This window comes from Elephantulus edwardii, unplaced genomic scaffold (assembly GCF_000299155.1).
Source record: "Elephantulus edwardii isolate Elephantulus edwardi_28Jun2011 unplaced genomic scaffold, EleEdw1.0 scaffold00030, whole genome shotgun sequence".
Classification (NCBI taxonomy): domain Eukaryota; kingdom Metazoa; phylum Chordata; class Mammalia; order Macroscelidea; family Macroscelididae; genus Elephantulus; species Elephantulus edwardii.
In genome coordinates this window covers 17,522,375-17,536,322 of record NW_006399780.1, presented here as the reverse complement: position 1 = coordinate 17,536,322, position 13,948 = coordinate 17,522,375, and the positions used below count along the sequence as shown (strand labels likewise).

At 46.0% G+C, this 13,948-nt stretch overlaps 1 protein-coding gene across 1 annotated transcript; it reads left to right on the top strand.

Annotated features, from left to right (window-relative positions):
* On the top strand, positions 1–9,266 carry KRT3 (keratin 3). The gene is made up of 10 exons (XM_006883973.1): positions 1–283; positions 389–759; positions 2,726–2,946; positions 4,593–4,653; positions 5,363–5,458; positions 5,777–5,941; positions 6,991–7,116; positions 7,362–7,582; positions 8,519–8,553; positions 8,842–9,266. The coding sequence occupies exons 1-10, from the start codon at positions 1–3 to the stop codon at positions 9,264–9,266; spliced, it is 2,004 nt and encodes a 667-aa protein (XP_006884035.1).
* The last annotated feature ends 4,682 nt before the right edge of the window (positions 9,267–13,948 follow it).

The following is a 13,948-nucleotide window of genomic DNA, read 5'->3' as shown; positions in this document are numbered from 1 at the left end:
ATGAGCCGTCAAGCCAACTACAGCCAACAGTCCTGCAGGTCTTCTAGTGGAGGAGGCCACCGCCAGGGCTTCAGTGGCCGCTCAGCTGTGGTGTCAGGCCAGAGCCGGATCAGCGCCACCAAGTCCTCCTCCGGCTCTCGCTCAGGGGGAGGAGGCAGCGGATCTTCTGCTTGCGCCATGATGGGACGAGGTTTTGGTAGCCAGAGTCTCTACAACCTTGGGGGGACCAAGAAGATCTCCATCAGCGTGGCTGGAGGCAGCATGCGGGCAGGAGGGTTTGGGGGTGCCAGTGGAGGCAGTGGTTTTGGTGGTGGTGGAAGAGGGATGGGTGGGGGTTTTGGCGGAAGAGCAAGGGGCTTTGGTGGAGGATCTGGAGGGTTTGGTGGAGGAGCTGGAGGTTTCGGAGGAGGAGCTGGAGGTTTCGGAGGAGGAGCTGGAGGTTTCGGAGGAGGAGCTGGGGGTTTTGGAGGAGGAGCTGGGGGTTTTGGAGGAGGAGCTGGAGGTTTCGGAGGAGGAGCTGGGGGTTTTGGTAGAGGAGCTGGTGGCTTCGGTGGCCCTGGTGGCTTCGGTGGTCCTGGTGGCTTCGGTGGTCCCGGTGGTGCAGGTGGCTTCTCAGGTGGAATCCATGAAGTAACTGTCAATCAGAGCCTTCTGCAGCCCATGAATGTAGAAATTGACCCTCAGTTTGGGCAAGTAAAAACCCAGGAGCGGGAGCAGATCAAGACTCTCAACAACAAGTTTGCCTCCTTCATAGACAAGGTGAGCCCAACTCATTAGATCATCTGAATGGAGATAAAATCTGGTTCAAGTGGGTTGGCTTCGTGTTCCTTTTTTCCTTACAGATCTAAGGAACGAAGTAAGCTCATCCTAGACCTTAGGCCCCTGGTGATATATCAGCAGAGTGTTGTTATTATAGACCTCTTAAACCTAGCAGCAGAGAGTCAAAATAGCCCTGACCCTCACTGGATGGAGTTCCTGTCCACTCCATCCTCCCATCATTGGGGTTCGTCAGAGGCACTATAAAGGTTGTTGCTCTTGAGATTGTTGCTGTCACTGATGTCCCTTTACGGTTCCCTTCTGAAACTCAGACGCAGAATTCCTGCTGCACCTCACGGAGATGTGTATTGCTTCTCTTTGAAAGTGTGGCCAACTCTGCCACAGTTGGAATTTTTGAGAACTCAGTCATCTCAGCCTAAAGAAGAGGAAGCAAAGAGTTTTTGGCAGAGTGGGAGGGGTGAGGTGAAGAGTTCTCACAGGAAGACCTCAGTGTGAGGTGCTGCAGATGCTGAGGCCACTTAATGTGTACACACATGAGCACACGTGAAGGCAAGGCTGGAGAGGTGTTGCCCGGGACTTTCTGTGCTCTAGGTGTTGCAGGTCAAGAAAACCATTACAATCATCTTGGTTTCTATGGTATTTAGGCTTGGTTTGCTGCTGCGAGGTTCTCCAAATATAAAGTGGAGATTTTTTTTGTAAATCTTGCATAACATTAGGTTTTAAAGAAGACTTTGTAGACACTCTTTGGGAAGATGAATGGAAGGAGGGGTGTTTTGTCACCATATCTAAGTGTCCTGGGAAAAACTGAAGGAGAAGAAGTTAGTGTTAACATCAGAACATCATATGTATTTCAGAGGTGAAACTTCTTTTTTTTTTTTTTTTTTAGAGGTGAAACTTCTTAAAGCCAAGTGATATTTCAGAGGCACCTCGTCCTCAGCAGACACTTGGGTCTCTGGATAAATTAATTTACAAAAAGATAAATGGTGATGTAGAAAATTCTGCTTCTACATAGAAGGTGGGGTCTGGTTGTCCAAGGTCTTCTCAGCTGCAGGTCTTATTATTTTCAGTGAGGAATTAAAGATTTTGCCTGGGATACCATCATTTGGCCTAAGTATCCAGTACGTGCTTTATGCTCGTTTACTGACAAATCGGTCTTTTGCTCCATTTGGTCTTGAACTTGTGTGTGGAAATCTTTTGCAACAAACAGAATTTCGAGATATTTTTAATCAGTGGTTCAGTTTGAATGATGCACTCAGGAACTAGAATTGGTGCATCTGGGACCATTTCACCTGGAAAAAAAAGCTACCTGAGAGCATTTCTCCCTGATTCTGTTTCCCTTTCTTAGTGCAGTATACTCAGGTGTAAACTTCCTGGAGTTTATATCTGCTGTAGGATGTTGGAATGTCTTGCTATTCGTTGAGTAGTACATGATGCATGAATTAATGCATGGATGATGTAGGAAGAAGACCACTGAGTAGAGTATCAGGAGACTCCAACTCTACTATTGTTTTGTTACTAACTTGTTATGTGAAATTGACTATCTCAGGGCTTTAGTTTCCCTTATCTACCAAAAAAAGGTCTGCACCTCCTGTGCATGACAATGAATCTGTTGTTCACCTGGAGTTTGTGTTAGACTGTTGTTGTGTGCTGTTGAATCAGAACCAACTCATAGCTGACCCTCTAGAGGGTTTTCAGAGGTACTGAATTGCATGGGAGATTTCCCATATGTCTCTTGCAGAGCAGTTAGTGGATTTGAGATTGCAATCCTGTGGGGTTACAACACTACTTCTTACCAGTAGACCACCAGAGCTTCCTAGAATTAACCTCCCAAGCTTGAAAAGTGTAGTCTTGCAGGAGGGGCTTTTGGAGCACTGAGGAAATCATGGGCTGTGATGATTGGAGTTGGCGTCAGGCAAAAACTTGATGCTCTTTTCTTACTGGGCTGCAGGTGCGATTTCTGGAGCAGCAGAACAAGGTCCTGGAGACCAAGTGGAGCCTCTTGCAGGAGCAGGGTTCTAATTCTAATGCCAACAGTAACAACCTTGAGCCTTTTTTTGAGAACTACATTAGCAGCCTCAAGGACTTCCTGAATGGACTTCTCAATGAGAAAAACAAACTGGAGGGAGAGCTGAGGAGCATGGAGGACCTGGTGGAAGACTTCAAAAAGAGGTGCATTCTCTCTAGTTGCTGAGGGTGGTGTGGGGCTGGGGCCTGAAGAGGTAGAAGACATAAGGTCTTCGGTTCAAGAGATCTAGACTCTGGGTTCGCTCAGTTCCAGTTGTCCCTGAGCTTTCAAGGACTCATTTCCATCCTCCCTGACTTTCAGAATTCCAGTCTTTAAAAGAATGGCTCATGTGGGGCAGAGATATTTTAGGACTGAATCTAATGAAAATACACATAACTATGTATATGTATTTTCATAACTTTGTGTGTGTGTATGTATATATGTGTGTGTCTGCAATGGTTAATGTGCTCAACTGTTATTTGAAAGGTTGGAGGTTTGAGCCCCCACACAGGTTCCAAAGATTTGTTAATCTACTGAAAAATAATCCACTGAGAACCTTATGGAGGATGGTTCTACTCTGACACACACATCAAGTCACCACGAGTCAGAACTGACTTGCTTAGACTCAAACATAATTTTTTTTAGTTCCAAGATTCTAAGACACCCTGAAACTCGTTTACGAATGTTATAGACCCAGAAAATACCCAATCCACTCTGGACTAGATGATCTTGAAGTTTTCTTACAACTCGCTAGTCTGTGAAATTTTCTTTCCTTGCTAATACTCTTGTCAATAAGAACCTATCTGCAGTATGGCTAAGAGTACAGGCTCTTGAGTCTGCGTGCCTTGATTAAGCCCCAGTCTGTCACCTGCCTTTTCTGTGCCTCAGTCCCCTCATTTGTAAAAGACATGTTGTTGTTGTTCTGTACCATAGAGTCAGAACCAACCCATAGTTGACCCTCTGGTGGGTTTTTAGAGGCAGTTAATCGCACAGGAGGAGATTGCCCATCCTTCTCCTGCAGAGCAGCTGGTGGCCTCGAACTGTGTCCCTTCGGGATTGTAATGCAGTTTCTTGTCACTAGGCCAACAAAACAGACATAGTGATAATATTTATCTCACAAGCTGTTATGAGGACTGAATAAGGTAACACAGTATTAATTCCTGGGGAAGGACCTGACACATTTTCAGTGATCCATTCTTGGTTTTCATTCATGCAACAAGAATCTACAAGAGTTCATGGAATTATTGTACTTACTGTTCTCTAGAAAGCACCAAGCACTTCCCCCAACAACCACTGTTGGCTTAACCATCTCCCTTTGTTCACTTAAATAGATGTTAAAAATGTGCCTTTCTCCAGAAAGCCTTCCAGGATTAATCCAAATAAAACCCGAAGAGAAGAAGTGTCCAATAATCACCATCACCATAGTCCTAAGTAAAAAAACCAACCGATTGCTGTCAAGTTAATTCCAACCCATGGTGACTTTACAGGATAGACTAGAACTGCCTCATAGGGTTCATGAGACTTAATTTTTGTGGAAGTAGACTGCCACATGTTTCTCCCAAAGAGTGGTTGTTGGGTTTGAACCACTGACATTTCTGTTAACAGCTGAGCGCTTTGATCCCTGTTACCAGCGATTCTTCACCATAGTCAGACAATGCTTCATAAATAGCTATTGAATTAATTGGGTCCAAGAGGAACCTAGAAGAGTGCAGACTGCCTGGCAAGGATCTACCCATGGATCTTGAGCTAAATTGGAAAGACAAGAAACTCTGTGTCCAAGTTACTTATGGAAATGACTCTTCTCTCACAGGTATGAAGAGGAAATCAACAAGCGTACAGCTGCAGAGAATGACTTTGTGGTCCTGAAGAAGGTAGAGGAGCCCTCATTCCATTGCCTTATTAAGCAGACTGGTACCCATTAGCTGTGGGGAGTAGTAGCTATTCCTCTAATTGGAGGGCCTTCCTTGTGGGGAAGGTAAGAAGTAGAGGAGTTAGTCTTCTGAACAGGGGGGCAGACCTGTGGCTCAGGTACTAGCTGCTCCTGTCTTTTACTTCCCTGAAGTAAGTACAGACTCCATCAGAAGTTAGAATTGGCCTTGAGCTCTGATTGGAAAATGGAAAAAGAAATAATGTGTCTTCAGGAATGCATTCCCAGGAACAATTTTAAAGAAAGTTTATATGTGATAGAATTCTTTCCAACAAATTGAAAGTTCTCTCTCAGGTCCTCCTCACAAGTTATTTTCATCTGGTCTCAGTATAATGCCTACAGCCTGGCCCATGTCCTTTCTCTTGTCCTCATGGCCTTTTTTTCCTTTTTTTTGGGGGGGGGGGAAACTTGTCCTTGGTGTGTGCTCTGCGCAGTGTTATTAGGGCGTGTCTGCCTATGCCTGGACTGGCATTTCATTTTTCCCTGGGAGCAGTCTTCAGGGCTCTTGTGTTTCATTTCTCCCTGGGAGCAGTTCTCAGGGCTCTTTCCTCCTGTCACATCCCTCCACGCCCAGGATAGCACTCAACTTGCAGACAGGGGAGGGAAATGAAGATGCTTAGAACACAGGAGATAGTGACTGAATTCTCTCCCAGGATGTTGATGCCACCTATATGACCAAAGTGGAGCTGGAGGCCAAGGTGGAGAACCTGACAGATGAGATCAACTTCCTGCAGGCCCTCTACAATGCTGTATGTGTGTCCCTCATCTCCTACCCTCTTCACCTGCCTGCCTCCTGCCTCTGTGAGGAGATGGCTTGCAGGGGTTCACCAAAAGCAGTTTGGGTCCTGTCTGTCTTTCTGAGGGTGGGGGGAGACATCTGCCCATTTCCTCTCTATTCAAGCTATTTAAATTATTCCTTCTTTAGTTAAAGAAGTGGCCACTGCTGCTGCCAAAGACTGCCGCCCACTCAGTCCCAAGTCTACCCTCCTAAGCTTGTGGACTTTTGGGTTCTTGGGATCCCCAGGTTGGGTCTGCTCAGGAGTGGGCATGTCTTCCTGGCTTTGCAGGAGCTGTCCCAGATGCAGTCAGACACAAGTGACACATCTGTAGTGCTATCCATGGACAACAACCGCTTTCTGGACCTGGACAGCATCATTGCTGACGTCCGTGCCCAGTACGAGGAGATTGCTCAGAGGAGCAAGGCTGAGGCTGAGGCCCTGTACCAGTCCAAGGTGAGTGATTCCATCAGACAGTCTTGGAAACTTGTCTCCCAAAGCAGATTACCTGGACAGAGATGCTGGACAGATCCTACTTCTGAGCCATTCTGTAAGTACGGATGTTTCCATTTCCTTACGAGTGAACTCTGCTTTGTTCTATCCTGGAGCTTCTCAGTAGAGGTTAGAGGTGTAATTACCTTCCTCGCATCCATCCATTCTAGTTACATTTGGCCACCTGGGAAGGCGGTTGCTACTTGCATCTAGTGAGTAGAGATCGAGATGCTGCTAAACTTCTTACAATACAGGGCAACAACCTACTCCCAGCAAAGAATTTCCCTGCACAAAATGTCAATAGTGCCATAGCTGACGAATTTGTAACCTACATCCTTCTAGCTGCATAATAAGAATTGGGGTTGATTTCCCCCATTTTTAATGCTAAAACCCCTATTTCTCTGGCACCAATCTGGTCTCATATTGATGGGTGCTTTTTAATGTTCTCACACTGAGGAGTTGAATCTGGTGTGTGGAACAACAAAGGGAAGGAGAAGTGAGAGAAGATTGAGTAAATCCTGATTACATTGGTGTAATAAATTCTGTACACTGTCCTCTCATTCCCCAAACCTGAGCCAGATGACCCTTTCACTCCGGAATAGTCCATTCAAGGCAGTGCAGTCTACTGGTCAAGGAGACACCAGCTCATGAAACATCTGATCCAAACTCTGCCACTGTCACTAGATAGCTGGGTGACCTTGGTCACCATACTCAGGCAATGTATATAAAAGGTGAATAATAATTACTTTAGGCAGTTATGAGGAATAATGAGATACTGCATAGGATTTGGCACAGAAACAAATGGAAGTTACTGTATAGATGCCAGGTCCTCTGATGCAGGGAAAGTGCGTAGAGTCAGAATAGTTGGTTCCTTACCTCAGCCTCCAAATGGCTGATCTAACACAGGTCATACTGTTCACTTGAGCTTTCCTGTTTGTGACCTGAAGGGGTTGGACAGGGCGACCTAAAAGGCTCTTGATGGCTTTCTGAAGGTGTGACTCTTTTCTGGACAGTTGGGAGAGCTGGAGACCACGGCCGGCAGACATGGTGATGACCTGAAGAACACTAAGAGTGAGATCTCTGAGCTCAACAGAATGATCCAGAGGCTGAGGGCAGAGATTGAGAGTGTCAAGAAGCAGGTGAGAATGAGGAGGAAAAACACATGGATAAGATGTGGGCTTATGCTTGCCCTATGTAACTCAGGACCTATATCCAGGTCCAGGCTCCACTACCAAAGAACTGCACATCTTTTAACCTCTCTGACTTGGAGGTTTCTCATTTGCTCAGTGTACAGTAATGCATGTGCAAGCACCAAGCACACACAGCAGGCCGTCAGCAACGGCTACCTGAATCTTAACTGGACTCCTGTCTCCCCCCTTCCCAGAATGCCAATCTGCAGACAGCCATTGCTGATGCTGAACAGCGTGGGGAGCTGGCCCTCAAGGACGCCAATGCCAAGCTCCAGGACCTCAAGGCCGCTCTGCAGCAGGCCAAGGAGGAACTGGCCCGGCTGCTGCGAGAGTATCAGGACCTCATGAATGTCAAGCTGGCCCTGGATGTGGAGATCGCCACTTACCGTACCCTCCTGGAGGGTGAGGAGTGCAGGTGAGCAATAGTCTACCTGGTTCACAGGAGGTCCAGAGCCTGGAAGCTTTCCTGCCAGAGCCTGTCCTCAGGCTCTGTGTGTGCATACAAGTATGTCCGTAAGTATAAATGTGCAAGTCTGAAGGTGGTGGTGGTCCTTGGCAGGAACAACATACTCCTGCTGAGGCTGTAAGATGTTGCCAGATCTGCAGACATGCTGTGTTTCCGCCTGTGTGACACTGAACACCATTAGAGCCTTATTTTGGGTAGATTTCCCCCACTCTTCACCCTCTCCTCTCATATTTTAGCTGTAAAATCTATCTGCTAAGAGGAGAAATAATAGATATAAATATTATTTCTAGGTCACTTAACACTTTCACTGTTGCCTTAATACAGAGTTCTGGTGGCCTAGTCCATAAGGAGCTGGGTTGCTAATCTAAAGGCTGCAATTCTCAGCTGGTTTGAATCCACCAAGGGCTCTGTGGGAGAAAGAAGGATATTTTCCTTCCATGCAATTTAGAGCCTGCTGACCCTGATGGATGGTCTGCTCTGAGTCCATTCTGACTTTATGGCAATGCGCTTGAGTTGCCTTAAATGTAATTTTTGTAGGCTGGTCTCTGTCTCTGCCCTCATGCGGGTCTAGGCAGTATTTGTTAAATAAAGAGAATCTTGAGAATTAGAATGGATAGGAAAATCGAGGATTAATCTTCCAGTCTGCTACTCTCTGGGAAAACGCTTGTGGAAACGGTTAACAATTTAAGTGAAGTCTTAACCAATATAAAGAGAAATGCATTTCATGATTTCTGAGCACCTTTCCAGCCTTATTCTCCAGACAAATCAGGGAGAGGTCGGGAGGGTGAAGGCTTGCCTTGCTGTTGACCCAAGGAAGACAATACAGAGGAAAGAAGGAAATGCTGGGGGCAGATGGCTAACAGTGATTTCTATTTTCCCCCACAGGATGTCTGGGGAGTGCCAGAGTGCAGTTAGCATCGGTGAGCACTGGGGGCTTTCTCTGGGAAGGGACTGGACGCGTTGGAAACATGGTTCTCAAACTACAGGCCAGCCACTGGTGTAAGCTGCTGGGTGGTGTTAGGAGTGACCCTGTGGTTCTGGGTACCAGAGGAGCCAATTGTCCCTCTTTTCCTAAAATCTGTCCTTCCCGCTCTTAGTAGAATTTCAGAGAGATATTTTCCTGGCGAGAACTGCTGGAAAGACTGGGGAAGGATGGGAAGGACAGGGGGGATACTCCAGTTGGCCCCTAACCCTAATGTTCTTGGCAGAGATGGTCAGTAACACCAACAGCAGCAGCAGCAGCGGCGGAGGCGGAGTCTCTGGTGGCCGCGGAGGCCGGGGCGGCTCCTCCGGCGGGAGCAGCGGCTCCTATGGCGGCAGCAGGGGCGGCAGTGGGTCCTACAGCGGCAGCGGGGGCAGCAGCGGCTCGTACGGCGGCAGCGGCTCCTATGGCGGCAGCGGCTCCTACGGCGGCAGCGCGGGCTTGGGCGGCCCCGGGCGCAGCGGCGGCGGCAGCCCCGGGGGCCTGGGCTCAGGCGGGAGCTCTGTAGTGCGCGGGGGTAGCTCCACTTCCACGTCCGGGGGTTCCTGTGCGGTTAGCGGAGGCGGCAGCAGCGGCAGCAGCTCCAATCGCGTCTCGCAGAGCTCCTCCCAGAGCTCCTCTCAGAGCCAGCGGTCCCACCACAAGTTCTGAACGCAGTCCCCAGCCCGCTGCTCCAGCACCCCTCAGTTCTGCCTACTTTTCTCTCTCTTGAGACACTCAGATTCTCTGGTGGGCTCTCCTGCACCCCACATTTTCAGAAGCATCTGCCCTCAAAGGCTAGGCCATTTAGCAGTGCCAGGAACTGGACCATCCCACGCTTCCTTCCTGGCAGATGACCCACACCAGGTCCCACCTCCTTATAGGAAAGTCCCAGCCAGCCCCCGCCCATAATTTTCTTCATTGTAGGTCGTGGCTCCCTTGAGCTCCGTTTCATTCTGGCGCTTTAATTCCTGTGAGTGGTACTTGTCCTTTTGTGGTTCCAAAAAAGGACTCTCTTCTGTACCTTCAATAAACTGCATGTGTTTCAGACTTCATGGTCGAATTTTCATTCAGGGACTCTGAGGCCAACTTCCACAGCAGGTGGTCCCTTAAAGCTTACAGAGATCTCTGCCTGAGCTTAAAGGGGCAACTAAGGGTGGAATGGGATGAAAGGGAACTTCCAGAGTTCTTAGTTTGGAGGGCAGGGTCTTTTCAATCCCTGGACACTATGAATGACATAGGGGCTTCCTTAATGGATACAATTTTTTAATTCATAAGAATTTCGTTACATCTGAAATAAAACCAGCCCAAACGTTAAGGTTAGAGTTCCTAATTTTTCAGTAATTTCAGATATATCCGTTTATCACGATTAATCCTAATCAGCTTCATCTCATGTACTTTGGGTATGTTGTTAGGAGAGGCTATTCATGCTTGGAAAGGTGGAGGGACAGCGAAAGGGAAGAGGACAATCAACTAGATGGATTAATATATTGACTGCAGCAGTGGACTCACGCGGGTGAGAAACGATGGGGATAGCACAGGCTTCAGCTCTGTTGTTCATAGGTTCACGGTGAGTCATACTGGACTAAAGGACACATAACATAATCAATACATAAACAAATCATAATTAAACAAGTTGTTATTGTTAGATGTTGTCTAGCTCACCACGACTCATAGCAATCCTATGAAAAATGGTTCTTAGTACTGTACTGGTAATCAAACATTTTCAAAGACATTCTTCAAAATTCAATGTTTTACAGCAAAATATTAGGCATATTGAGAGCGATATGATGGATGGGTGCAGAGCCTTTAAATAGTAAGAATTTTGAGGATCTCCACATGATTGAAAACGTCTCCATGGTAGTTCTCAACCCATCTTCCCCTCCTACACACACATATACACATACACAAACACAATCAGGGCAGATCTGGAGGTACTTGCTCAGAACACAGGTTCAGGGCAGGGCTGGGGAGACATGTGGGAGTAGCAACCCTGGGAGAGTGGACTCAAAAAAGAGGTCTTAGAATCTGTTCAAGCCCAGGCAAACATAAAACTATTTACTTTCCGTAATGCCATGCAGTGACCATTTTTGGCACAATATACTTCCCCCCTTCTTGTCAGACTCTGTGTAGCAAATACAATCTGGACGTGTGTAGGGCAAGGCAGAGAAGAGGCAAATACTGCTCAAAGGAAGCACCCTCCTCAGAAATAAAAAATTTCTGAAACAGTGGAACATAAATGACCTTTAGATGGTCATGACTCCTTTCTTCCTCAGAAGCTTTACATTTGCTGATTTCATTTCTGAGATCCTTGATTCAAATAGTGGACTCCTTGATCATTTAGATATCCACCTAAGTACCTTCTACCCTATCTAATGCCATTGTCCCTCACACATCATTCTATTTTTTTCATTTATTTATAGTGCTGGTCACAATCTGAAGTCATCTAGCTGTGCTCATCATAAAGGGCTGTTTGTACTCCTTGGCACTGCTCTACAGTCAGATTTTTTTAAAAAGGAGAAACATGTGTGCTCTTCTCTCCCCAACCCCCTCATTTCTTTTGTAAAGTGACAACAGAGTAATACTGAGGGAGAAAAGAGGTAACAGGCAGGTTCTTCAGAGAATATCAGCTTAAGGAGATAGCACACGTGACAGATGTTGTGTGCTGTAGAGTTGCATGAGGCTCTTGAAATTTTTTCCCTTAAGTTTATTCATGCCTGCCTACTCCTTGGAAAGTCTTTGTATACCCCTAACACAGGGAGCTTGCACAGGGAGCTCTGGTGCCCTAGTGCAAGAACCTGCACTGCAATCCCAAAGGCAAGAAGTTTGAGGCCACCAGTCACTCCATGGGAGAAGGATGGGCAATCTCCTCCCGTGCCATCAACTGCCTCTGAAAACCTGCCGGAGAGTCAGCTATGGGTCAGTTCCGACTTGACAATACACAACAACGACAATAACAATAACAACAATGGCAATGGTACATTATATGTGTGTGTTTATCATTGTCATATACCATCGAGTCAGAACCAACTCATAGTTGACCCTCCAGTGGCTTTTTAGAGGCAGTATATTGTGCAGGAGGAGAATGCCTATCTTTCTCCCACTGAGCAATAAGTGGACTCAAACTTGCGTGCCTTTGAATTGACAGTAAAGCTCCTTAACACTAGACCACCAAAGCTCCTTGTATTGCCAACTCAAAGGCACTTAACAAAAACAACAACAATATATAAATACACCTATATTTATATAAGTATTTATATATGAATTTATCTATAGAGAGGGTGAAATGAAGTTGCTTCTTGGAGGCAAGCTCTGTCTGACATACTTTGGGCATGTTACCAGGAGGACCAGTCCTTGGAGAGGGATCTCATGCTTGGGAGAGTAGAGGGACAGCACAAGAGAGGAAGACCCTGGAGGAGATGAATTTACATAGTAACTGGGGTAATTAGGGTAGGTGTGTCAGAGACAGTGAGATTGACTCAGGATAGGACAGGGATTAGAGCTATAGTGCATAGGGTTGCTATGAGTCACAGGTGACTTGACAGCACATAACAAAAACAATTATATATATAATTTATAAAACTGACTCTGAAGGGGGTTTTCAGAAGCAGTAAATCACATAGAAAGAAATTGCTCATCTTGCTCCCACCACACACACACACACACACACACACACACACGTTATTATTGTGGTGTACCATACAACACACGTTATTATTGTGGTGTACCATACAGCCAGAAGTGACCCATAGCTGATCCTCTGGCAGGTTTTCAGAGGCGGTAAATCACATGGGAGAAGATTGTCCATCATTCTCCTGTGGAACAACTGATGGCCTCAAACCAGGTGCCTTCAAGATTGCAGTGTAACTTCTTGCCACTAGGCCACCAGCACTCCCTACACACATATATACATATAAATAATTTGAACTTTTTACACATCATTTATTCTGTCAAATAGAAAAATATTATCTCTTCTGTCAAGTACTTCAAAGGTTAGTAACAAAGCACTTAAATACTTAGAATATAATAAAGAAGTAATAATAACAAGACTGTACTTGCTGTGTAGTGTATTCTACCTCCCCACAATTTCTTCTTTGTCAGAATGGGATTGTGCGCCTTAGCGTTTTCAATGGCTGATTTTCAGGAGGAGAGCGCCAGGCCCGAGTGGGTTTGAGCTTCTAACTTTTCTGTTGTCAGATGAATGTTTTTACACCATTTTTTTTGCTTTAACCTCCCCACTCCGGGTATCTTTAGCACATAATACTCAAATTCCCATTGCTGTTGAGTGCCCATCTTACTCATGTAGAAGAGTTGGAGAATTAGAACTGACAACCCTTAGGTGAGCAGCCCAACATGCTACCAGGGCTCCTTTAGCACATAATGTTGTTGCTGTTTGTAATTGAGTCATACGTGACCCTTCAGCAGGTTTTCAGAAGCAGTAAATTGCACAGAAGGAGACTGCCCATCCTTCTCCCAATAGAGCCTCTCAATATATGGTAGCTACAAAATAAAATTTATCTCAAAAGAAGTGCAGCCAGAATGTTCCTTAGCAGTGAGGATGGCGAGATTTCGTCCCACATTCTTTAGGCATGTTACCAGTAGGAGCGGAGCCAGTCCCTGGAGAAAAATGTCATGTTGGTAAAGCAGAGAGTCAGCAGAAAAGAGGAAGATCCTTAAAGAGATGGGTTGATGCAGTGGTTAGAACACGCACTGGAACAAGTGTTGGGTTCAAGCACAACAGCAGCTGTGAGAGTGGCACAGGATGGGGCAGTGTTTTCTTTTGTGGAGCAGAGCACTAATGACAACAGGAACAACAAGATTATAGTGACAATGACTCATTTGGCATAAATAGCTGTGGAAGGTGGAAAGTTTGCGTCTTATCAGCATACAGTGGGTGCTCAATAAACATCTGTGGCCTGAAAGAATATATGCATGGCATTAAAAAAAGAGTTGTGCTATTTCTTTTCCTCTCAAACTGGAGCATCCAGGTAGGAGAAGCTGAATGCAAGGTGAACAGACATGACTACGTGCCTGTCTACCCTTCCTTAGAGTTACCTCACTAATATAAAGAACTGATAAAGGATGTCAGATAAGCAGAGACAGAGAAGACACACCTTATGGTGATCACAGATACTCTTTCCTAAGTAAACACAGCTGTGAGATAGCCCTATGTAGAAAAGCACAACATAAATTTTACAGAGAAGTTTCTAGAATTAAAATATTTATCTAGAATAGTCTATCCAGATAGAAATAAGCCTGGGGACTGACCCATTGCAGCCTGAATTCAGAGGGTCTGTGTATAATCTTGCCTCTCAAAAGCAAAGCCACCATCCACTACATATCCCTCCCTGGGA

Excerpts from the sequence above, each read along its gene's own strand:
- KRT3 (XM_006883973.1), top strand. The coding sequence starts at position 1 with ATGAGCCGTCAAGCCAACTACAGCCAACAGTCCTGCAGGTCTTCTAGT. Across the intron at positions 5,459-5,776 it reads TGCAGGCCCTCTACAATGCT|GAGCTGTCCCAGATGCAGTC; the intron begins GTATGTGTGTCC and ends CTGGCTTTGCAG. Across the intron at positions 7,583-8,518 it reads CTGGAGGGTGAGGAGTGCAG|GATGTCTGGGGAGTGCCAGA; the intron begins GTGAGCAATAGT and ends TTTCCCCCACAG.